This window comes from Eschrichtius robustus, chromosome 9, assembly GCF_028021215.1.
Source record: "Eschrichtius robustus isolate mEscRob2 chromosome 9, mEscRob2.pri, whole genome shotgun sequence".
In the NCBI taxonomy this organism is placed as follows: Eukaryota; Metazoa; Chordata; class Mammalia; order Artiodactyla; family Eschrichtiidae; genus Eschrichtius; species Eschrichtius robustus.
In genome coordinates this window covers 61,873,498-61,899,253 of record NC_090832.1, presented here as the reverse complement: position 1 = coordinate 61,899,253, position 25,756 = coordinate 61,873,498, and the positions used below count along the sequence as shown (strand labels likewise).

General features: G+C 40.1%; 1 protein-coding gene across 5 annotated transcripts in view; it reads left to right on the top strand.

Annotated features, from left to right (window-relative positions):
- The window catches only part of KLHL32 (kelch like family member 32), a 239,538-nt gene that overhangs the window by 121,616 nt on the left and 92,166 nt on the right, over positions 1 to 25,756 (top strand). For all 5 annotated transcript variants that reach the window (XM_068550927.1, XM_068550925.1, XM_068550930.1 and 2 more), the window contains one exon: positions 15,969 to 16,067. In XM_068550927.1, coding sequence (XP_068407028.1) covers positions 15,969 to 16,067 — 99 coding nt within the window. The remainder of the gene's footprint in view (positions 1 to 15,968; positions 16,068 to 25,756) is intronic.

Here is a 25,756-nt window from a genome sequence, read left to right as displayed (position 1 = left end):
ATATAAAAAGGCCACCTTTACTATCCTGAAATGAAATTCCTAATAATGTAACTTACCCACACAGATTACTCTGAACATTAATAAGAATGTCTTAACCATATATAAAGAACACACAGAAGGAAAGAGAGTATAATGAAAATCATACGTATTTCAGTATGTACATGCTGGAGCAGAACTTTTCAGAAGACAGAATGAAATAGTTGCCTGTCAACAGCTATAGGTAGAATCATCATGCTGGGACAGCTGCATACAGATGCAGAATGACACATGGATGTTTTGCTGACAACTGAGATATCACAAGGGTATGCCCTAGGCGACATGATTTTCTAAAATAGTGAACAACTCTTAGTAAAATTCCATACAAAACAAAACAGTTGTCTTCTTTTGGTTTCTATTGTGGTAGCATTCTTGGAAAATTCAGTGTATCTTGACACAAAACAAACAAAAAATTGTGTTTATATGTAAAACAGTTAGATTCTAGGCTTAGAGTTTTATAAACAAGTTTTTCACTTACGTACATGTCCAGCAGGGCACTCAGATATGCAGGATTTAGGGCAGTTCTTTGCAGTTGGTGGCTGTCCTGTACATTGCCTGGCCACTGCCCAGCAAAGGCCACTAGTGTCCCCCCGTCTGGGGGCAACCAAAAATACCTGCATGCGTTTCCAAATTGCTCCCTGGAAGGTTGTCCTGTCTCCATTAAAAACCACTGCTCATCTACTCTTAAGTCTTATACCTGGATCAAGGTATCAAGGGAGAAAATCAGAAAAGTGAATGTCTGAATTTTGAAGCATCTCTTTATTAACTTTTACTTTTTATGCAAAGTTTATAAAATACACGTACGACGGTATTGAAAGTATCACCAGGTAAGTCATTCAGTGTTAGTCTTAATTTCTGCAGGAAAATTTCCATTCGATCACAGGGCCTAGAGAAGCTAGAGTTCATTTTAGTATTTTCATCTTTTGTTAGGCTGCATTTCCTTTTTAGTTTTGATGCTAGGAAGCTTAGAGCCATATTTGCAGCCCACTTTTAATAGTTATGAGGATATATATACATAATATATCTCCTCTCCTGACCTCATATCACTTTTTGTTTCCTATTTTCTCCTTGCTTGAGTTATGTTCCTAATTTTTAAATGCTCGTATTGATGCCTCAGAGCCTTCTGAAAATGAGTATATGTAAATAAATAAAGTGAATAAAAATATTTGGAAGCTCTATCTGAAAGTTTTGGTACATTAATGTTATTTGTAGGCATGAAAAAAGTGGTGCTACACCCCATTAGTTCTGCCTGCAAAAATGAGTGTCTGCAGAATCCCAAATTATTCCATAAATAAGCCATTCTACTTGCTTCCTAAAGTTTTTCCACCCTTATTTTCAGAACTAAAATTAAGAAGCGTGCAAATTTTATAAAGATAAATTACTATTTTTCGTCTTTTGAAAATGAAAAAATCACCCAAATGTTTACACAAACATAAAGAAGAATGAAAGTGAAAAGCCATATTCACCCAAATTCTCACTTACTTCCACATTATATGTTATCTTTCTTTTTTTTCCTGGCCTTTGCCCATCTTCTGAGTAATTTAATATAGATTTTTTGTGATTATAATTTACTTTAATGTCTTTTCTGGAAATAGATAAAAGTATATTTATCCATAAATGCATAGTATATAAACAAATGCTGCCTTATTATAATACAGTTTTTTAAAAATTTGGATTATTTTAAATAAATTCATGGACCTGGAATTACTTGATCAAGAGGAAGAACATCTTTTTTGTGAGATTGCCTTCTGGAGGAGTTTTGCAAGAGCTGCTATTGGACAGTGAACTTTATAAACTTCTTTCCTTAAAAAAGAATTCTTGAGCCCTCTGCTGGAAACATTTAGTATTTCTATGGAGTAGTAGTATATGAGAGTTTCACAATTCTAAATGTAAGATTTTTTTTTAAACGAAAACAACCTGAAAGCAAAAATATATGGCCTTTGTGGTTAATTTCAAGATAAAAACATAACTAGCCAAACAAAACTTTTGAGAAGATTTATACTGCAAGTCGATATTCCATTTGAGTAGAATAATGATGCTAATATTCAAATGAAGGGCTAATTCAAAGGCACTGAATGTCCTAAGTTAATTTGTGAATATTTTATCTCCTTTGTATACTTCCTAAAAACCATCCATTTATAGTTTGTTCTCAAGTTGAGATCCATTAATTCATCAAATAGTTAATGAGCTCCTACTATGTGTTAAGGACTCACTAGATGTTAGGGCTGCATTGATGGAAATCATGCAGTGAATGCTTTCTCAGAGTGGCTTGAAGAGTGAACAGAAATGCCAGGTCAACACACCATTGCATTTATTGGAAATGGATTACCAGGGGCCTGAATTGTTTGTGTATGGAGCATGGTGAAGCATCTGAGGACGTTCAGTGCTCCAAAAGGTACACTAGTTCAGATAGGAGAAAGAGTAATTGAGCTGTAATGCTTCGTAGAGTACTACCTGCATTTTACTTTGCAGGGATATACGGTAATTGAATAGATGTAGCTCTTGAAAAACTGATTATAGCCGTGCATCCTTGTGTTAGCATATATCTGTCAGGGTAGAAATGGTTTGGCACAGCCCAAAGAGTATAGCCCCTGACCTTAGAGGCAACCAAGCTTGATTCCAGCCTGTGGCAGCTTTGGAGACCTGTTGACTAAATTCCACTCTAAGTATCAACTCTGCTAGTTGTTGCTGGGAAAAGTTACTGTTATCACTTCAAATCCATGATTCCCAAATCTCAGATGGATACGCATCCTAGCCAGGCAGTGCTAATTTGTTTCCCTAGTAAATTTGCTTTCCTCCTCTCCCTGATAAATTTTTCATTTCTTCTCCTCTCTTTTCAAACCCTTCCCCTCTCATTACCCTACCTCTGGTCACATACCACAAGGGAGACTCACCTTCCACTGAGAAAATAGATGCAGACAGGAAGATCTTCATCTTTTCACCATCGAATCTCCAAACCTCCATGTTTCTGTGCACTTATTTTGTTGGAAGAAGTAACCTTGCTTTGTCAAAGGTTAATCTCTCCACTTAAGCTCTGGATCCTTCTCCCTCTTATCCCCTCAGACGTCACTCCTGAACCTTCATTTCTGTCTCTTCTATCATCAGTTTCTCCTTCTCCACTGGAACATTCCCACCAGTATGTAAACATGCTTTATTGTTCTTTCAAAATCCTTTTCTTGTTCTTCTATTCTTCTTCAGCTACCATTTATTCCTCTACTTTCCTTCACAGCAGAACTTACGAAAAGAGTTGCGTAAACTTACTCACTTTTCCTCATTTTTTACTCATGTTTCCACGCATCAAGTCTGGAGACTTCCATCTTCAGCAGTCCACTGAAACTGTCCTTGACGGTCACAGATATTGTGAAACCAATTGAATGATATCCTTGTGACCTCTCAGCTGCATTCAACACAGTCAACCTGCCTCTCCATCGAAGCCTCTTCTCTCTTGGCTTTTGTGACACCACACTCTGTGGGTTCTTATTCTGTGCCCCTCAGCTTCCCTCCCCATCATTCCTTTCCAGATGTCTTTGCTTGCTCCTCCCTCCATAGGCTCTGAATTCCTCAGGTGTCAGGACCCTCCTGTTTAGTCTAACCAGCTTCCTGGATAGTGTCATCCAGACCCATGTTATATGGTACAATCTTATGCTGTTGACTGCCAGCCCCCGTCTGCACTCCAGACTAGGGATCAGCAAACTTTTTCTGTGAAGGGTCAGATAGTAAATAAATTAGGCTTTGCAGGCCATATACAGCTCTGTTGCAACTACTCAACTCTGCTGTTGTAGCATGAAAACAGCCAGAGACAAATATGTAAATGAATGAGCATGGCTGTGTTCAAATGAAACTTTATTATGGATACTGAAATTTAAATTTCATATATTTTTTTTACATATCACGGTATATTATTCATCGTTTGGGTTTTCCCCAACTATTAAAAAAAGATTAAAACCTTTCTTAGACATTAGCACCCAAAAATGAAATACTTAGGAATAAATCTAGCAAAATATGGACAAGATCTATATGAGGAAAATTACAAAACTCTGATAGAAGAAATCAAAGAACTAAATAAATGGAAAGATAGTCCATGTTTATGGATAGGAAGACTCAATACTGTTAATATCAATATGTCAGTCTTCCCTACTTGATCTGTAGATTCACTGCAATCCTAATCATAATCCCAGTAAGTTATTTTGTGGATGTTGACAAACTGTTCCTAAAAGTTCTATGGAGAGAGGTAAAGGACCCAGAAGAGCCAACACAGTACTGAAGAAGAACAAAGTTGGAGGACTGACATTACTTGACCTCAAGAGTTACTATAAAGTTACAGTAATCAAGACAGTGTGTTATTGTCTGGAACGAATAGACAAATAGGTCAATGGAACAGAATAGAGAGCCCAGAAATAGACCCACATAGATATAGTCAACTGATTTTTGACAAAAGAGCAAAGGCAATGCAATGGAGCAAAAATAGTCTTTTCAGCAAATGGTGCTGGAACAGCCGAACATCCACATGCAAAAAAAAAAATGAGTCTAAACATAGACCTTACACCCTAAACAAAAATTAACTCAAAATAGGATCACAGACCTAAATGTAAAATGCAAAACTATAAAGCTTCTAGAAGATAGCATGAGAACACTTAGATGACTTTGGGTATGGTGATGACTTTTTAGCTACAACACCAGAGGCATGACTCATGAAAACAATAATTGATAAGGTGAATTTCATTCATATTAAAAACTGCTCTGCAAAAGTCAATATCAAGAGAGTGAGAATCCAGCCACAGATTGGGAGAAAATATTCACAAAAACCACAGCTTACAAAACTGAGCATATTCTTACCATATAATCTAGCAATCATGCTCCTTGCTATTTACCCAAAGGGGTTGAAAACTTAACATTCACACAAAGTAGGCAAATGGATAAACAATGGAATAGGATTCAGCACTAAAAAGAAATGACCTATCAAGCCATGAAAAGACGTGGAGGAACCTTAAATGCATATCACTAAGTGAAAGAAGCCAACCTGAAAAGGATACATACTTTGGGATTCCAACTATATGACATCTTGGAAAAAGCAAAACTATGGAGACAGTAAAAAAGATCAGTGGTTGTTAGGGGCTTGGGAGAGGAAGGGATGAATAGGCCGAGCACAGAGGATTTTTAGGGCAGTGAGAATACTCGGTATGCTACTATAATGGTGGGTACATGTTGTTACACATTCATCCAAACCCAACACCAGGATTAAACCCTAATGTAAACTGTGGCCTTCGGGTGATAATAATGTGTTAATGTAGGTTCACCGATTGTAACAAATGTACCACTCTGGAGGGAAACGTTGATAATGGGGGAGGTTATGCATGTGTGGGGGAAGGAGGTATGTGGGACTCTATACCTTCTGCTCCATTTGTTGTGGACCTAAGAGTGCTCTAAGAGATCAAGTTTATTAATGAAAAATTAAAATTTAAAAAATGCAAGTAAAAATTTTATCTTAAACCATTCTTAGCTCACAGGCCACACAAGAATATGTGAAAGGAAAATTTGATCAGTTACTTATAGTTTGCCAACTAGACTCATATATTTTTGTCTACTTGATATCTCTATTTGGATGACTAATAGCCATCCAATAAGCCACAAACTTAACATATCCCCGAAATGGAACTCTTGATCTTCCCTCCAAACCTGTTTCTTCCTTTGTTTTACTCTTGTCAGTTGATGGCACCACAGTCTACCCGGTTGGCCAAAACCTAGACTCTAAGTACCATAAGATCAGGAAACTTGTCTTCTTTATGGTCATATCCATAGTGCCTAGAAAGGCGCCTAGAGCACTGTAGCACTCAGAAAAGATTTGCTGTTTGAATGGGTGAATCTCTCTGCCTTCAGTTTCTTCATTTTCCATGTGGGGTTAATACTTACCTTGCAGGAGTGAGGAGTGGGGAAGAGTATAAGAAGGAGAGATAACATGTATGACATTACCTCACATGGTACCTGGTACATAGTAGGCAATGTGTGAACACTAGAAATAGGGTCATTATTTGCGAAGTAGGTTTATTTTTTCATGGAATTAACAACAACAATAATAACAATAGCAGCTACAATTTTTTACCCTGTGAAACATGCCAGGCATTATTCTAAAAATTTTACCAGGATTATCTCATTTTATCCTTATGAAGACTTTAAGAAAATAGATAGTAGTCATCTCTCATTTTTTTATGCGATGATGCTAAAAACATACGTGTCAATGACCTGCCCACATTCCTACAGTGGCCCCTAGAGCCATACTTTTACCTCCACTCCTTATAAAGCAAATGCAAGGAATTCTCCAGATGAACATGGAATTGGATACTAATGATGTATTTTTTCATGTGAAAAATTATTCTACAGCTTCCTTTAATGAAATGAGGCATCCCTAGCCAAGTGCTCCTACAGTATCCTGTGTCCACACTATCTTAGCATGGATTACACCACAGCATAATGATTCCTTTTGGCTCTTTGCTTCTGCCTCTACTCAAGCACCCAGCAGTGACACAGTAGTAGCCAACTATACATGAACATTGGCACCAGCCCTATTCATTCTTCTGGAGACCTTCCATCTTTGGATATCAGTATTTTATTTTTTAATTTTAATTTTAATTTTAATTTATTTTTGGCTGTGTTGGGTCTTCGTTGCTGCGCGCGGGCTTTCTTTAGTTGTGGTGCGGAGGCTTCTCGTTGTCGTGGCTTCTCTTGTTGCAGAGTATGGGCTCTAGGTGCGTGGGCTTCAGTAGTTGTGGCTCACGGGCTCAGTAGTTGTGGTTTGCGGGCTCTAGAGCGCAGGCTCAGTAGTTGTGGTGCATGGGCTTAGTTGCTCCACGGTATGTGGGATCTTCCTGGACCAGGGCTCGAACCTGTGTCCCCTGCATTGGCAGGCGGGTTCTTAACCACTGCACCACCAGGGAAGCCCCGGATATCAGTATTTTAAAGTAATGTTTATTTCTTCTTTGGCCATGCTAGCTTTGTAAGAAACTAGCTCTGTATGGAGAAGCCCAGATTCATTAGTAAAGCTTAATGCGATGAAACCTCCCATGTTCATCACACTTGAAAGAACACTGGTTATAGAAGTGAGTCTTAATAATTAATTTGACTTTTCTTATAACCTGTAATGACCTTCATGTTTCATCATACTTAATTGCTGGGACTGCTTTTTTCTCTTAGAGTTAGAAACTATCAAATACTTGTTCTGCCTTTTCAAATAATTAGGCCAAATTTTTAAAGTAATGTTAAGTATATATAATTCATCTTTACATTTTGTTAAATATTTTGTTAATTTAAACACTGAAGAAAACTATGCTGGAAATGACTGTCTGACAGAACTATTGATCTTAGAGCTTTGAAATGCCAGAATTATGCTAATACAGAAGGGGCTAAAAGAAAATGGGACTTGCTCATATGAGGGGACCAAGTTTTTTCATATGAAGAATTATTTCAGTTTCAATGAAATAGGGCATCTCCAGCCAAGTGCTCCTATAGCAACTTGTGCCCACCCCTATCTTAGTATGAATTACACCACAGCTTAATAATTCCATCTGACTCCTTTCTTCTCTCTCTACTTGAGACCTAGCTCAAGTATTTAATCCATCACCCTTCCACATGTCCCAAAATAGGAAAGGAAGAATGAGTAGCAACATCTACAGACCTTCAAGTTGCATTAATGGTAATAAATAAAATTTTTGCAGGACAGCATGTAGTTTCCTAGTAATGTAACACTAGTGTCCTTATCTATTTAAGGTTTCTTCTTGGCATCTTAGAGCCTGTGCTTCTGCTACCGGCCTGTAACCTTAGAAATTTCAAATGACCCAGATGAGAATGTGTAAACTTGCGAAGAAAGATAATAGAATCTCCAAGTGATTTCCACACCTTTCTTTTTTTTGCTAGTATGTTTTTATTATGGTTTTACCTTTGTGGTTATTAATATTTTTTCAAAATATTCTGGAAGTCAAGTCTAGTTTTCTCTTTTTTCATATTCTAATAGATGGAAAAGTTGATTGCTTTTTCATAAATTGAAAATAAATTAGTATTTTTAAATGTTTGACTTGAGATCTTGTAGAAATTTGTACAAGTGTACTATGTTTGGAAGAAAACCACCTGATAAAATTTGTAACTTAAGGAATCAATAGTCAAATCACGAATTTATTATATAAAACCTCAAACCAAAATGTGACCTTTATTTGGACATATTGCTACAACTGTTAGTTGAAATATCTATTGTGTCCTCTTATTTAACTCTTTCAGCTGGGTAATCCTTGATGAGGATTAGCATGTGACAAGGCTCCCCCATGGAGACTTTTGACATCTTCTAACATTTTCTCCAGGACCTGTATTTTTCAATCCTGTAAATTTCTTTACTAAGTAATTCCTGAGGTATTCTTCTAGAATGTTCAACAGCAATGAACATGAAATAGGATGGACCCTGCCATCAAAGTCTCATAGGTAAAACATAAAACACTCTCACATAACTCATTCAGGGCAAAAGCACTTAGTCACATGAAAAAGAAATAGATAACAGTTAACATTTATTACAGATTTATATAAACATATACTGTGCTAAGAGCCATGGTGGCATATACTCTGATTGCCTGCACAATCCATTTCCTCTTTTTTCTTTATATAGAGCTCCAATTTAATTTGGGACAGTAGTGCATCTAGCTTTTCTTTTTTTTTGCTATTAACTTGTGTGTATCTAACTTTAAACACTTAATTTCCCAGGTTCTTTTACCGCTTTGAGTAGCCACATGACCTAGACCTGGCAGATGAAATGTCAGTGGAAGTCTGTGTGGTAGTGTTCATATGAAACCTGTTGTTTTCTAATAAATAATGACAGACTCAGCTGGTATACTATTTCTGTTTCTTTGTCATCTCTTTTCTTTCTGCTTTGAGTGCAGATGCAGTACCTGGAGGTGTGGCAGCCTTTTTGTGACCATGAAACTACAGGCTAAGATTGGCCAAGTAGGAAAATGCAAGGAGCCTGGTTTGTTGGCACTCCAAGCTACCTAATTCATGTTTTGTGAGAAAAATAAGTTCCAAATTGTTTAAGCCATTTTGCTTACACAGCCATACACAATTGTTATAATACATATGCATTTTCCCGGTCCTTAAAACAATCTTTTGAGATAGATATCGTAATTTAATCGTATCATTGAGGAAACTACTCAACTGATAATTGAGTAGTTTTCACAATATCATTCTGCCAGCTAGTATAGGAGCCAGGATTTGAAGTCAGGTGGTGTGACCTAGAGCCCATGGGCTTAGTTCATCAGACATCTCTGGTGGTTTGGAGTCCCAGGAGGTTAATCCCAATTGCATATTGGGGTGAAAGAAAATCTTGCAACACTTTATATAGGAAATGGACTTAGAGTTGAATTTTGAGGAATGGGTAGGATTTTGACATATAGAGATTGAAGAAGTTAGGAGAAGGGCATTCAAGGTAGAGAAGAAGGTATTGCCTATATGTGGAGAACAATGGGCTGTTGGCTTTAGCAAAGGAAACATAAGGTTGCAGAATTGGAAATAAGTTTTATAAATTAGGTTGGGACCACATCATGAGAGTTTCTGAATACAAAGACAAAAAGTTTGAACTTCTGATATTCATAAATTGGGACCTGATTTATGGAGAACTACTGAATTCTGATTGGTGTCACTCGGATCAAGCATTTCAACAGAAATATTTATGAACATTTCCCAAAATGATAAATACATCTAGAAAGTAGAATTCATATACTTTATTATCCTTATTTGAGTTATTATTATTTTTTCTTAAAAATAAAATGTCTGTTATAAAGATGCGGTATACGAGTAATTTAGAAAATCCTTTTACTTTAAACATAGGCGCCACCTTGTGGTTTAAAAAATCCTTAGTGTAATGGCTTTGAAGCAAAAAACTAAATTGATGGCAATTTCTCATAGCTAGATCTTATGGTTCAAATTCGGTCCATAAGAAGTCTCTTGAAGAACTTTATACAAAAGGTTTTATGTGTCTTGAATAAAAGTTATTTATGCTGTTGTGGCTTCCGTGGTGGCACAGTGGTTAAGAATCCGCCTGCCAGTGCAGGGGACACGGGTTTGAGCCCTGGTCCGGGAAGATCCCACATGCCGCTGAGCAACTAAGCCTGTGCACCACAACTACTGAGCCTGTGCTCTAGAGCCCGCGAGCCACAACTACTGAGCCCGTGTGCCACAACTACTGAAGCCCGCGCGCCTAGAGCTTGTGCTCCACAACAAGAGAAGCCACTGCAATGAGAAGCCCTTGCACTGCAACGAAGAGTAGCCCCCGCTCACCACAACCACGGAAAAGCCCATGCGCAGCAACGAAGACCCAATGCAGCCAAAAAAATAATAAAATTAAAAAACAAAGTTATTTATGCTGTTGTATTCAGTTTACTTGTTTTGATTTATAAGTTCAAAATTGTGATAATTTGCCATTTTTTCTATGTTACACAGAAAAAAAATCCCAAAGAAACAAGTATAAAGAAGAATAAATGTGCTCATTTATTCTTATAAATAGCCTTAGGCCACATCTAATTTACACTTACATGAGAGCTTTCAAAAGTGCTTGTGTTCCTGTGTGCATAGTTGTTTGTTTGGCTTTAACGTGTTCGATTCCTTCAGGCTACTCTATCCACAAACCCAGAAGTAAGTAACTTAAACATCTCCTAAAGCAAGAAATGAGGAAGATAACTTTGAAGAACTGAGATACAAAAATTTTTTCAAGATGCCAACTCATCTATTCATAAAGCAGGAAAAAAGGTCACACTGAGACTTGCCATGGCTATTAAAGACAGTCTCTACTAGCGGCTACTCCAAGAAGCAAGGTAAAAGTGAGAGGGAAAATAAAGAGAAGAAAAGCAACAAGGAGGCAGAATTAAAAGGATGCACAGACGCTTGGTGATTTGGGAGAAGGAGCTGAAGAAGGAAAGGCAGGAATGCCCTGGGGTCTGTGTGCTGCCTTAGTGCAAGCCCGGTGAGGCCTGGGCACTGGCGGAGAGGGCCCATCTCATCGTAGGCTGTGCAGAATCTCACCTCACCTCCCACACTCCTCTTTCATGAGTGTCTGGCCTTGTGTCCTGCCTGAGGTTGTCGCTGGGACCAGGAGGCCCAGTCTCATTCCAGTTTGGAAGGCCTTCATTAGAGATTGTGCAGATTCAACCCTGCTTGGATCGGTGGCCAGATGACACCTTTGGACTGAGTTTTCAAGAGTGCCTCCTTGCAGCAGGGCAAGTGGACCCCTTTAGGCCTGAATTCTGATGCAGGAACTCTCACTGGTGTCTTTGGAGACCACCACCTTCAACTGCAACTGTGGCTTTTACCTCTGTTACTTTGTCACCCCACCCAGTGTCACCCTGACTACAGCCACTGACCAGTTCTTACCCTCAGTTGATCAAAATGAGTACAGAGTCTCAGAATTTGGGGCAGGGGTCCGCTGTGGACCTTTCCTCAGTTCACCTGGCCTAGAGTGCCACCAGCTGCAGGAAAAGCTTATGTAATGAGATCGTTACCTCCGCAGCTAGTACTGTCCAGGTCCCCTCTTTCAAGTTCAGCCCCCTGTATTCTGTTACCCGGAGGTCAGGTGTGAGTGGGTGGCCGTGAGAGCATACTGCATACAGATGGCCTATGAACAAGAGGCGCCGGTGCCCCACCTGAAATTGCATCAGAACCTCTTTGTGCAATCTGAAGACACCCCCCTCTGTCTCCAGCCAGGCAGGGGAGCATCGCTGAGGAGAGAGGCAGTGCCCAGCCCAGTTGGGTGGCTTTAGTGGTTTTCGTCTTCCCCACTGCTTTCTGGACCACTTGGCTTTATGCATCCTGCATTTCTTGATCTCTTTTGTTATTCAGACATTTGCCTTGTCCACTGTTGATGGCTTGTCTGAGCTAAGCTCCTCCAGTCTGATGAGTGACTGGATGTGTCAAGCTCCTCCTCCGCCACTCTGTGCTCTGAACTGTCAGGGGATACCCTTCCCTCCTGTGGGTGGTCCTGGAATGATCCTTCCTCCCGTCTCTTCTGCTGTGAGTGCCAGACTGGATGTGGATGGGTATGCGTTTCTGCAGCACTTAAACTTAGCGATCTTGGTTGTCATCCATAAACTGACGTGGGGGAAAGCCATTCCTTCTACAAAAGGCCATTTCACCCAGTTCTTCTAGGCAGCAGATAGATTCACCATACTCTACCTCGTGAGGAGATTGGACCTTTGTTCTTCTGCCCAAACACAAATTCTCTGGAAAACTATATGAGGACAACCAGTCACCAAAGAGCAACAAAGCTGAATTTAAAAGACTAGTGTAAGTGGAACTTGGAAATGCTGGTTCTGTTTCCATAAGTGAGACCCAGCTTTTCTGGTAGGTTTTTTTTTTTTTTTTCTTTCAAACCGCTCCCTTTATCTTTTAGAAAAACTTCTGTTATAATGAGAGATGAAAAAAAACTACAGAACGAAAAACAAGACACAAAGACAAAAACAATCCCAGTATGGGTTTCTCTTGTGAGGTTTCTCCAGTTGGCCCGCTGGACGTGTTACACGTGCTGTGGAATATTCATCTTGTCTCTCTGTGATATCTGTCTTTGTGCTTGGCATTACCGAGCCTTAGAGGTTATCATGAATGCCAGTTGTGTGAAATAAGCACAACTGACAGGATTTAAAGGCTAAGACTAGCCTTTCTAATCCATCTATTCCCCATTCTGTGCCTTAGGCCATGCCTGTTCTGTAAGAACACACTGCATCCTTGCTCCTGTGAAGGGAGCTGCAATCATTTCCTGAATGTCAGTCAAAACCTCTCTCCGTGAGGAGTTGGAGAAATTCAGATTTCTCCCTCTGACTAGACAGGAAAGGAGCTATAAAGAATTTTCCGAATAAGATGAGTGTTGGTATTTTTGCCACACGTGCTTAGCTTTTTCACTTCTTTAATAGTTCAGAAATAAAATGTATTTTCCCTCTCTCCTCTCATGTTAGGCTAATTAATAAAATTAATTCTGAATTTAAAAACATATCTAGAGGACTTCCCTGGCAGTCCAGTGGTTAAGACTCCGAGCCTCCAGTGAAGGGGGTACAGGTTTGATCCCTGGTTGGGGAACTAAGATCCTGCATGCTGCGTGCGGTGAGACCATAAATAAAAAATAAATAAATAATTAAAAAAACCATTCTAGATATAAATTAATTCATCAATAAATTATTATAAGGTAAATTCATCATTATTAAGTGAAAGCTTTTTGTTTGGCATTGTTCTAAGTGCTGGGTATACAAAATGGACCAAGTCCCTACTCTCCTGGATCTTATATCCTAGTGAGTGGAGGAACAGAAAATCATCAAATAGACAAATAAATATGTACTATGTTGAGAGATGTTAAGTGCTGTGAAGAAGAATAAAGCAAAGTAAGGAGATTGGGAATAGGGGTGATGGAGAGTGGGGTACTGTTTTACATAGGATGGTCAGAGAAGCCCTCTCAGATAAGATGATATCTGGGCAGAGGTCTGAGGGACCTGAGAGAGTGAGCCCCTCTGATGTCTTGAGGAAGAATGATCCAGGCAGAGACAACAGCTAGTTGTAAACACCAAGGTGCTCAGCGTATTCAAAGAACCTTATATGGTATAGTGAAGACTTCGGATTTTTTTTTTTTTTTCAGTGAGATAAAAAGTCGGAGGGTTCTGAATAGCAGAGTGACATAATTTCATTTGTGTTTTAAAGAACCCGTTTGATTCATATTATTAAAAAACAGTGCGAGGAGGCAAAGGAGAAAGCAGTTCAACTAGTTAGGAGGCTATTACAGTAAATCTAGGAAGACGGTGAGTTGGGCTAGAGTGATAAGGATGGAAGTGGTACTGAGTGTGATTGGATTCTGGAACGATTTTGAAGATAGAGCTAACTGGAGTGGCTGATGGATGAGATGTGAGGTGTGAGGGAAAGAAGAGGAATCAAGAATGACTCTGGGGGTTTAGTGTAAATAACTGAGAGTTGCTGTTTGCTGAAATGGTGAGATTGGGGTAGGAGCAGGTTTGGTGGCTGGTGGAGAGGATGAAGAGATCAGTCTGGGGCACGTTGAGTTTGAGCTGCCCATTAGACATCAAGTGGTGATACAGAATAGGCAGTTGAATATCAGAGTCTATAGTTCAAGGGTGAGTTTGGGGCTGGAGAAACAAATTTGAGTGTAATCAGTGTGTAGATAATTTTAAAGCCATGATATCATCCACGGAGTAGGTAGAGAGAGGAAAGAAGAGATCTGGGGACTGAGCTCTGGGCATCTCCAAAGCTTACGGGTTGGGAAGGAGATGGAAAGGGACTCGTTATTGAAGTAGAAGAAACCAAGAGAGGGAGCGTCGTCCTAGAGGGAAGGGAAGAAATCACTCCAGAAGAGGAGTAGTCAGTTTTGCTAACTGCTGTCGGCTTGAGTAAGATTAAATACTGAGAAATGGCTATTAGTTTTAGGGGTCACTGGTGACCTCGATGAAAGCATTTTTAGAGGAACAGTAGAAACAAAACTCAACAGGAGTGGGTTTGAGACAGAGCAGCGCAGAGCAAACAGCAGCGTTTTATATAGACAGCTTCCCTGAGGAACTTTGTCATGAAGGGGAGCATGGACGGATCTGTGGGTTCAAGGGAGGGAATTTTTATGTCTTAAGATAAGAGCTGTAATGGCACATTTGTATGCTGATGGGAGTTATTATCCAGGAGAAGAGAACAGATGATGACGCAGGAACGAGAGGGGATGGTATCAGGCAGAGGGAGATGGGATCTAGTGCACAAGGGGAGTGTTGAGGAGAGGAGAATGTGCTGGTACAGATATGCGTAGGTGGGTTGGTAGACTTGGTGGTGGGAGCCTTGGGAAGATCGTGAGGTTGAAGTAAGGAGAGAGACGAGGAGGTGGAGGCTTGAGGAAAGAGGAGCGAGTGAGAAGGAATAGAGGGTGAGAGCGAGCTGACCCCATCAGTGTTTTTCAGGCTTCCCTGCATCAGAAGCAAACATCAGTTGCTGGGCCTCACCTGAAAGTTTCCGATTCAGTTAGGTCTGGGGAGGTGCCCAGGAATTTGCAGTTTTCACGAGTTCCCAGGTGATGATGCTGATGCTGGTCCAGAGACTAGACCTTGGGCATCACTGGGCTCGGGAAATGAGTTCGGATGCCTGGAGCAGCCCTAAAGGCCTCCTGTGCCTGGCCGTCTTGGCATGTAAAGTGAATTTCGCCAACTTAGTTGTGTGTTTTCCTCCAGCCCTATTCACCAGCTCAAGAGCTGGCAGCAGTAGGCACAAAGTTGGACCCAACCAGGAAAAAAAGAAGAATTGGTATCACCAGTGTATTTGGGCAGTTTTGCTTCTCTACGATGCCGTTATATTCTGAAATACTATTTCTACATATTTTAGTTGAAACATAAAGGATTAGAGAAGCTGAGATTGAGGAGGAAACAAAATGGAACTTTGTGGTTGAAGTTAACTATCGTAGGACTTAGAAGTAAAATGGAGTAATATCCACCTCTGGTCCTGTATTTCAAGGAGAACTGTAAGCCCCATTTCTCTAAAATACCCGTGTTAACCGTACTGCTTCTGTGATTTACTGAAGAATAACATTCTGAAATATACTTTGAAAAACTAAAATTCAGTTCTTTTGTGTTTAGAAGATTATATTCATCATAAACTGAATTTGAAGGCTATTATATTGTTCTTTGCAAATGTTCATATCCTCCTGCAAAAATAAGTGGTTAAGTATGGATATGAGTATTGGAAATGAGAACTTAGCTGTTACAGTAAGGGCCACAGCTCATTAATCAGAACAGGAAAAAAAGAACTGACTTCCATAATAAGGAAGAGTATTAATTCAGATGTAGTATGTTAAGCGGCAATTTAAACACAGTGTATTTGCATAGTAAGCAAGTATTAATTTTTAAGTAACTGATAGTTTTCTTTTATTAAAAAAAAAACAACAGATTTTGTTGGAGCCAGGCGTGATCCAGGATGTGTTAGCAGCTGGCAGTCACCTACAGCTGTTGGAGCTTCTCAGTTTATGTTCCCACTATCTCATCCAGGTATGTGAGCTTGCATCCTGCTAGTATACCCTGCACATTCCTTCTCCCTGCAGTACCCCACCGACTGGAGCCCAGTGACAGGTAAAATGGAAGGGAGGGGTGGGTGGGAAATGTGGCCTGTGGTGGTAGAATTTCTCCAGGACACAGGCTGAGAGGCTCCTAAGAGGGCAGCTGCAGCTCTCACGTCCTACTTCCTGTCCCCGACCCTCCCTGCCCACCTTGCTACCCTTGGGCGGCAGAGTAACTCAACAGCCACACACAGGGTTCACTACTGGGGCCCTGGGAGATGACGCTGGGAAGGGTCTTGATTTGAAGCAGTGCTCTCTGGTTGCAGAAATGCATGAGAAGTTGGTTAGTCATTTAAGATTTCAGTAACAGTAGCTAACATATCATGAAGTCATACATAATTAATTGCTGCATGAACTTCCCGGGCAATAAATGCTGGAGAAATGATGAGTGATCTGTGCATTCTTGCCCTGATTTGCTAGGGTTTCAGGAAAGGCTCTGCGAGGGGGAGGTAGAGAAAACTCCCATCCGCCGAGCACCTGCTGCTTGCTCACCCATGCTTCACGTTTGGTCCTCACAGCAACGTTGCACATTTTTATAGGCAAAAAAAATCAAAGATTTGAAATATACCCAGTTTGCCCAAAGTGACATAGCTGGTGAGTGATAGGCCTTTCTGATTCCAAAGACCTTTTTTTTTTAATTCTTGGATGAAAACCCTTTGTTTCAATCGGAAGATATGGGACATCTTAGGCAGATAGTACGGATGAGAGTCTCTTTTATTTCGCAGAGAGTTAAGTACTAACCCCCTACATTGAGATCCTCCCATTTATTCCACTCGTATGACCTTTAACTTGCACTTATTACAGCATTATAACAACAGTGAAAATAAACTTTAAAAAATAATAAATCCACATAATTTAATTCTACTGTCCTTGTGCACATGACATGTTATTAGTAAGTAGAAAAATCCTATTTTTTTTCTGCCTAATTACGTTATTTCCTTCCTAATAATTTCTCTAATTCTAAATATAGCCTTTACTTCTGTTACTCATTAGGTCATTTCCAAAGCTCTTTCTCATCTATCATCTTATTTCATCCCCCCAGCAACCTCAGGAAATAGGAACCAGTGTCTCCTAGGGAGACAGTGGGAGGAATGTCAGCCATGTTCACCTAAGGAGCAGTTCAAATACAGCATATGAAAGTTTTATCATTATCTCAGCATACTTAGTCTAACAGTAAATGTTTAACCATTTTATCTTATTTTCCTTTCTTTTCCCCTCAATATTGTTGGGTGATATGGGAGACCTGTTTTAATCCCTTTCTGCAAGTAACAAATGGGAATAACATAGAAGGGTTACAAGACCTCAAAGGTGTGTGTTTGACTTGTGAAGTTGAAATTACTTTTATTTGACATTTCTACATCAAATATTGCAACTTGTGCTTTCTGCATCATCACCTGATTCACTTTTTCCATGGCAGGTAATAATTAATGATGTGTGTTGACAAAAGTTTGGTTATAGTGCTAGTTATCATGATGCACATTAAAATACAGTATATATACAGTGTGTGTGTGTGTGTGTGTGTGTGTGTGTGTGTGTGTGTGTGTGTGTAAACTTAAACCTATAATTCTCTCTAAATGAGAATTCCAGATGAACATTGGAAGTTCATGGGTATTTTTCCCTATCCCATCAGATGAACCTGTTGAGATACCAGGTGACTTGTGTGCACTTTGGAATTTAATTCTTGCAATTCATTATTTTGCTGAGGAAAAAAATGTAGCTTGCAAACAGATGTATTTTGTGGACAGTTCATTTATTATTAGCCTGCTTGAGCAGTGGTTAGAATTTTCACTGTCTTTTCACCAGTGTTTGCATTTCATTCTCTTATGTAACTTTCCTTTTCTTTTTTATCTGTGATGTTGCAAGATGTCCAACTTGTAGAAGGAAACTTGGACTTTAAGGACCAAAACCCTGTGTATGCAGAAACCTTCATTATGTCACTCCTTTTCAAATATATGCCCTGCCTCTCTTTTAGGATTATCAAATTACCAGAAGGGGTCAGTCTGCCTTCATATTTTGACATAGTCAAATAACTATACCTATTTACGATTTTTGGTTATTATTGCTCAACTGACTTTTAATTTCCTATGGAATCATTTTATTGGGTATATAAAATATTTTCTGTTAAAATGAAAAATCTTCAGTGCTTAAAATGTACTTAGACATTAAGACCCATCAACCAAGGCTAATATATCCTCCAGTCTTGTTCGGTACTTTGCCCAATGAGGAGTTTGTGAAACCGTTTTCCTAAGGTGTCTGGTATTGTTTTGTTGTCCTCAAATTACCATTATTTCAGAGATGTGGAGGGTAGACCTCGGCTCTCAGTAGACCTCCTGCTGTCCTCCAGTGCGCATTAAGAAGCGTATGCCAGGAGAAGTGCTGGGTGGGCACTTCCTGAGCTCCCCAAGCCTCCCTGAGCTTCCGCGGCCATCGGCTATTGCATTGACCTGAAGCTTCTTCTGCACATGCCTAGACGCTGCTGCTCGCCCCCAGCCAAGGGAAGGGACACTTTGAGGCCACTGTGTGGGCTCCTTTCTCTTGCTTTTCCTCTGGCAGGCTGCTGAGGGCCAGGACCCCACACCACAGGAGCAGTGCCCCTCTTGTCAGTGAGGACAGCCATCAAATTAGCTTCCCAGGCTGTGAGGTCTTCCCCGCATTCATTTTTGGCTCCAGGCCGTCTAATCAGGCCTGTCATTGAGAATACACACGGTCTCCGTGCATGTTGCTGAGATTAACTGGTAGCCTGGCAATGAAAGCAGCTAAATGATTTGGGGTGGGGTGGCTACAAGGGGAATGGCTACAGTAACAGCCCATCATCCCAAGATGAGGGATTTACAGACAACTGCTCAAGCTTGCATCCTTTCTCACTTGCTTTGCATGGAAATTCTGTAGGACTCTGTCCTGTGTAGCCTGTCGTGTTATATATCATTAATAACCGTGACCTGTCTGACTCATCTGCTGAGATTCAGTCCCAAATGAAATGTGGATGCTTCTTTCCCTTTTCCTCCTTCTGCTCCTCTTCCCTGTCCGTTGTGCTGTTTTTAAAAATTTCATCAGAAAGATGAACCAGTTCATTAAAGAGCAATATTTGTGTATAAAAAGGGCCCAGTAAAACGCGTAAATTTTCTTGTTTTTCAGCGTATGCATGTTTACATGAATGTCATTCACTCTGTGAAATCTTGTAAAGGAATCTCTGCAGACCATCCTCAGAGAGATGGGCTATGGATAGAGAGATTCTGCTGTGTCTACTGATTTACCGAGTCCCTCAGATAAACATTACAGACTTTTTGAGTACAGTTTGTTTTCCCAAACTTTGATTTTCTTCTAACCTTTTTTTAAATTAGCTTCTGAACATCTCTACCAGAACATCACACAGGCAATTCCAACCTAACATGAGAAAACCTGCCCTTTTCTCTGTTGATGGTACCATCAATCTGGTAGTTGTCTGGAAATTTGGACATAGTCTCAGACCCCTTCCTCACCACCATATCCAATCAATTACCAAGTTGGGTTGATTCTACCTACCAGATATCTCTCAGACCTGATTGTTTTCTCCGTTGCTAATTTTCTTACCTTTCTTTAGACTCTCACCGTCATTAGCTATATGTTATAAGAGTTCATAATTTCCTCCTAAGGGGTCTGCTTGTTTCTATCCTCTATCTATGCCAAACCATAGTCCCCAGAGCCATCATTATCTTTCCCAGGAAAGAGAACCAGCATTTACTGAGAGCCTATCTGTATTGAGTGTTTTGCACAAACATTCCCATTTCTCCTCTGCTAAGCAACCCCTTAAGGCAGGTGAGAGTTCTTTTATTTTTACAGATGGAGAAACTTAAATTCAGAACTAGGATGTTAATCGGGTTTGGAAATGTCTACTAGCTCCCCTAATGACCATTTGGCAGCATCATTTCACCTGCAGAAACCCTTAGCCTGGTCTCCAAGGCCAGGCCTGTTCTTCCCCAACCTCATCGCCAGTCCTCATGCCTTTCCTAGTCTGCTCTGTTCTGGACCCTAAGGCCTTCCTTTCATGTTGGAACTTGTCATTGGGAGGGAAGACTAGGTGGTAGAGATCCTGAGTGACAAGCAGAGCCTTCAGTCATTGCCTTCAGAATGTTCCAAGGGTCAGGAGTAGGGAACACACACACACACACACACACACACACACACACACACACACACACACACACACACACACACACACACACACACACACACACACACACACACACACACACACCACCACCCTCCCAAACCCTCCCCTGTCATAAGATCGGGGTACTGGCCACTGGACTTTGTGTTGTATCCCCTGAAAGTGATATATTAAGAGATACACATGCTTTGCTGAAAATGTCTTTTTTTGTAATTAGCTTTCAAAAAAAAAGTTTGTACATTTTGTACTCTCTCCCCCAAATAAATGCTATATCCTATTATTTGATTAGCAAGTGTTCTTTTTGTTTGCCAACTATCGGCCTTTATTATGAAATGCAATTTAAACATATTGACAAGAAAGAACCCTCACTAGACTTTCTGAATAAGACCACCAAAGTGGTGAATTAACTCCTTTTGATAGGAATGTACTTTTAGTAGCTACTCCTAGGCAGCAGGTGGCAGTGTGAATCCACCAGAATTCAGTAGTTAATTTAAAGCAAAAATCAGAAAAAATGAAAAGAAAAATTATTTATTTTGCTACATATTAGTTTTCTGACCTAATCAGTAAAAAAGTCATTATTCACACCACACTGGGCACAATATGCATTGTAATTTTTAACAAATAATAGGAAGCTGTTAATGTGTTCACAGGAAATACAGTTTTGTCTTGGGCTGCTGTGGTCATTTATCACTGCACTTTGTGAAATCACTCATTTGTTCTAATTTGAATGTAAATGACTCTAAGGTTTTACAAATAAGGTGACAGACTCACATAAATGTAATTGCAGGGTTCATCTCCCTCTTTTTATATATCACTCATTAGGTTATGAATTAAATACATCGTATTAAACCAGGGGCATGTCCAATGATGATATTGTAATGGCAAATTACTCTATGCTATTAGAGGTGTATTTTTTATTCATGGACATTAATTTGTCATTAAGCGGCATTAGTTTAGCACTTTTATGGGGAAGACGTGACCTGAAAGAGGAGACGTGCTGCTGTGATGTGAGAGGAAAGGGACAGGAGTGCTCTAGGTAGAGCATTTTATCACTGTAACGAAAACGGGGGTCGGGAGGGGGGTTCTATTCTGTCTTCATTTGTTTTTGTTTTCTGCTTTTACAAGCATAAAAGATCATTTCGCCAGACTGAAGGCGTTGTTCTGTTTACAGTGTGCACATTTGGATCGTCTCATAGAGCGAAGCCAAAATTCTTACTATTAATCATTCAGAAGCCAAGTAAAGGGAGCAGGAGGGAGGAAGTGACTTCCTGCCCTAAATCTCCCTCCTCTGTGACTGATGCTTATTAGTCATCCCTTGTCTTCATTTAGTTTTACACTAAATGGGCTACCATGAGAATTAGTCATTTTCTCTCTTCAGTGAAGGTACAAAGGTTTAAAGAACGTTATTCTCTCATGAGGGTATTAGGAAGAATTCTGGGTATTTCTGGGGTTTTTTTACATAAATGGTGAATTTACTGTTCTTTTACTTAGAAAGTATTTTTTTTCCTTTCAACTCTGAGAAACACAGGACCCTTGAAATAGCTTCACAGAAGCAGAAAGTATCTGAGTGCTACTTTTGCATCAATTTCCTCATGGGCTTAATGCGGTTGGAAAGTGTCTTACCCACCCCAGTTATACTGTGGGACTCTTGAAGGCAGGGGTCATGCCTTACATCTCTTTATATCTTACCCCTCCCTCCCATCGCATCACGAGAGCTCAGCGTCTGTATTGGTCAGCTTGGGCTACCACAGCAAGATACCACAGACTGGGTGATTTAAACAGATATTTATTTCTCACAGTCTGGAGGCTAGAAGTCTAAGATAAAGGTGCTAACCTGGTCAGGCTCTGATGAGGGCTCTCTTCCTGGCTTGCAGATGGCCACCTGTGTTCTCACATGGCAGAGAGAAAGAGACAGCAAGCTCTCTGGTGTCTCTTCTCCTTTTTATTTTAATTAATTTATTTTATTTTGGCTATGTTGGGTCTTCATTGCTGCGTGCAGGCTTTTCTCTGGTTGCGGCGAGCAGGGGCTACTCTTTGTTGCAGTGCGTGGGCTTCTCCCTATGGTGGCTTCTCTTGCTGCAGAGCAGGGGCTCTAGGCGCGTAGGCTTCAGTAGTTGTGGCACGCGGCCACAGTAGTTGTGGCTCACAGGCTCTAGAGCGCAGGCACGGGCTTAGTTTCTCCATGGCAAGCGGGATCTTCCCAGAACAGGGTTCGAACCCGTGTCCCCTGCATTGGCAGGCGGATTCTTAACCACTGCGCCACAAGGGAAGGCCCTCTGGTGTCTCTTCTTATGAGAACACTGATCCCATCATGAGGGCCCCACCCTCATGACCTCATCTAAACCCAACTGCCTCCCAAAGTCACATCCCCAAGTACCATCATACTGGGGCTTAGAACATCAGCATATGAATTTTGCAAGGACACAGTTCAGTCCACAGCAGTGTGTATTGAGGGAATGAATGGTGCATCCATTCAGTAATTTTTTTCTTGCTTAAATATTGAAATTTTATATTATGGGAGGAAAATATGTTAATAAGTCAGTCTTACATTAGTTTTACCCATTGAATACAGTTTTTTTTAAGTTGAAAATACTTTCTATGGGGATTGCATTTGGCACTGAAGATCTTGCGTATTTTACAGTATTTCTTAATAGATTATCATTTTTTTTTAAACTAAGTAATACTACAATGACTTATAGGAGGTTATCTCTTCCAAACAATGTATTATTATAATTTTTTTTTTTAAACTTTGGGTTTGTTTGTTTGTTTATTTATTTATTTATTTATTTATTTATTTATTTTTGGCTGTGCTGGGTCTTCGTTTCTGTGCAAGGGCTTTCTCCAGTTGGGGCAAGTGGGGGCCACTCTTCATCGCGGTGCGCGGGCCTCTCACTATCGCGGCCTCTCTTGTTGCGGAGCACAGGCTCCAGACGCGCAGGCTCAGTAGTTGTGGCTCACGGGCCCAATTGCTCCGTGGCATGTGGGATCCTCCCAGACCAGGGCTCGAACCCGCGTCTCCTGCATTGGCAGGCAGATTCTCAACCACTGCGCCACCAGGGAAGCCCTATTATTATAATTTTAATTATTAAATTAGCAGTATCTCCTAAATACATAATATATAGTGGGTGTTCTGAATAGAATAATTTATCCTCAAGGTTGAGAAGTTATAACTTACACTCGTTTTTCTCCACTGCTGAGCTATTTTTTTCCCACATTAGATAAGACAAATGATTATACCAACATATATATTGAATATGCCCCTAATCAAATACACTGAGTGCTATTCCATAGTTCACTAGAGCTGATACTCTTGTATTTGGAGAAAGTTAAAGTACGAATTTTGGAAAATATATTACAAACAGTTTAATCTTTCAGATTTTTTTTTAAGTCAGTGAAAATGATCAGAAAGGGTAGAAATGTATCAGCCCTACTAAATCATAGCCAGCTACTAATTATTTGTTCTAATCATGAGTATTTGCTATCTGGCATGGGTGATCCAGAATATCAGATTTTTCAAATATCATTAATATTTGGCTCTAAAATATATCATAAGTTTTTTAGCAGCCATTTTAGGATCCCAATTAATCTTTTCATATGCTATTATGTTGGCTTTTCTTCCCTAAGCCCACACCAAAGGCTGTCAGTGACAGCCCAGAGACACACTGGCTGGCCAAGGAAGTCATTTTGGCATTTTAATTTGTTATGTGGGTAATCTAGGGTTCACTATGTCTTCCTTGTTTGTGAGTTTTTAAAGACAAGAAAGATTGTCTTGAAGGATTTTTCTAATATTAGTAATTTGTGTTCTAAACTAACTATTGTGTGGTGGGCAATTTTAAAATCACTTTCAGCCTATTTTTCTCAAGAATAAAATGTTTCCAATATTTTACTAATGCTAGAGTTCAGAATCAATAAACAAAGCAAACAAAGTCAATCTCACTTAATTCCATTATCAATACCTGAAATTAGGGGCATTAAAAGAAAATCTATGTTTCATTTAAGAGATTCATCCTCCTGTTCACCCTCCACCTGCAAATATTTCTGCCCATAGTTAAACGTCTGCCCGATTCTCTAAGGCTAAACGGCCTTTCAGCAACTTGATGCATCAGGTACCTCCTGTGTTTCCCATGGTTTCAATGTCTTCTCCACTGGCACCTTCCTTTCATTTTTAAAATAGGATCAATAAGATGGGAGAAACTTTTCTTCTTCTCTCATTATCACAACTCGCTCCTTCCATTCACTACCAAACTGGGAACAGTGTCTGCACTTCCTTACCTCCTATTCATTCTTCAGTCCTATTGAACTCAGTCCTCTGCCTTCATTACTCCTCAAAGGCTGTGCCAATAAAGGTCCCCAAAGCCTCCTAATCATCAAAGGCAGTGGGCCTTTTATGGTCTTTAATGTGACCACTCTACAGCCTTTCGACAGTGGTTATTAGCTCCTTTCTTTCCTACACTTCTGTTTTCTCAAGACTCTCTCCTAGTTCTCCTCCTACTTCTTTTCAGTTCCTTTACAAACTCTTCTTCCACCAGCTCTGTGGATATCCTTCTGGGTGCAGTGATGCCATGTGGGTGCTCTTCTCTTCTGCTCACCATCACTCTCTTTCATCCACATTTGGAGGATTGCAGTCTCCTCTCCTGAGCGCCAAGCTCTGTGTTCAGCTGTTTCCACTTGGCTGGCATCCACATGCATCTCAGTTCACTGTCAGCCAGTCTTACTCACCTGTTCCTTCTCCCACTCTTTGTGAAGGAACCATTATCCTTGTAGTAACCCAAACCAGAAACCTTGGCATAATCCTATGTTGCTCCATGATCTCATGAATCCCAATAAATTTTATTGGTTTAGCCTCTTAAATTGTTCTCACATATGCCTTCTTCTCTTTCTTCGTTGTCACTGCCATCATTCAGATCTGGATTATTTTTCCTAGATGTTCCTGCAGTAGCTCAACTGAGCTTCCTGTCTGTTGACTAAAGCTAATCAATACTTTGCTGTACAACCTAAGTTATTTTTCCGGCCCACAGAACAATTTCTTTCCCTAAAACACAAGCTGGATCCCTGTCTCCTGGTTACAAACTAGGTTTCTAACCTTGTCCTTTTAATTTCTTGTCTCCTTCATGTGCCCTATTCTTACTGTACCCAAGGATAGCATGTTTTATCATCTCTAAGCCAACTGCCTACTCAGCATTTCCTGTTGGATATCCCACAGGCATATGACCTTTCTGAGTGTTAACCCAAGCCAGAAACCCAGGAGTCATCCTAAAATATTCCGTCTCCTTGTGCTACACATAGGCTATCACCAAAACCTTTCACTTCTACCTCCCTAACTTTTTTTTTAATACACTGTTTTTAAAGAGTAATTTTTAGGTTCACAACAAATTTGAGAGGTAGATACAGAGATTTCCCATGTACCCCCTGCCCCCATATATGAATAGCCTCCCCCATTATCAACATCCTCCACCAGAGGAGATACATTTGTT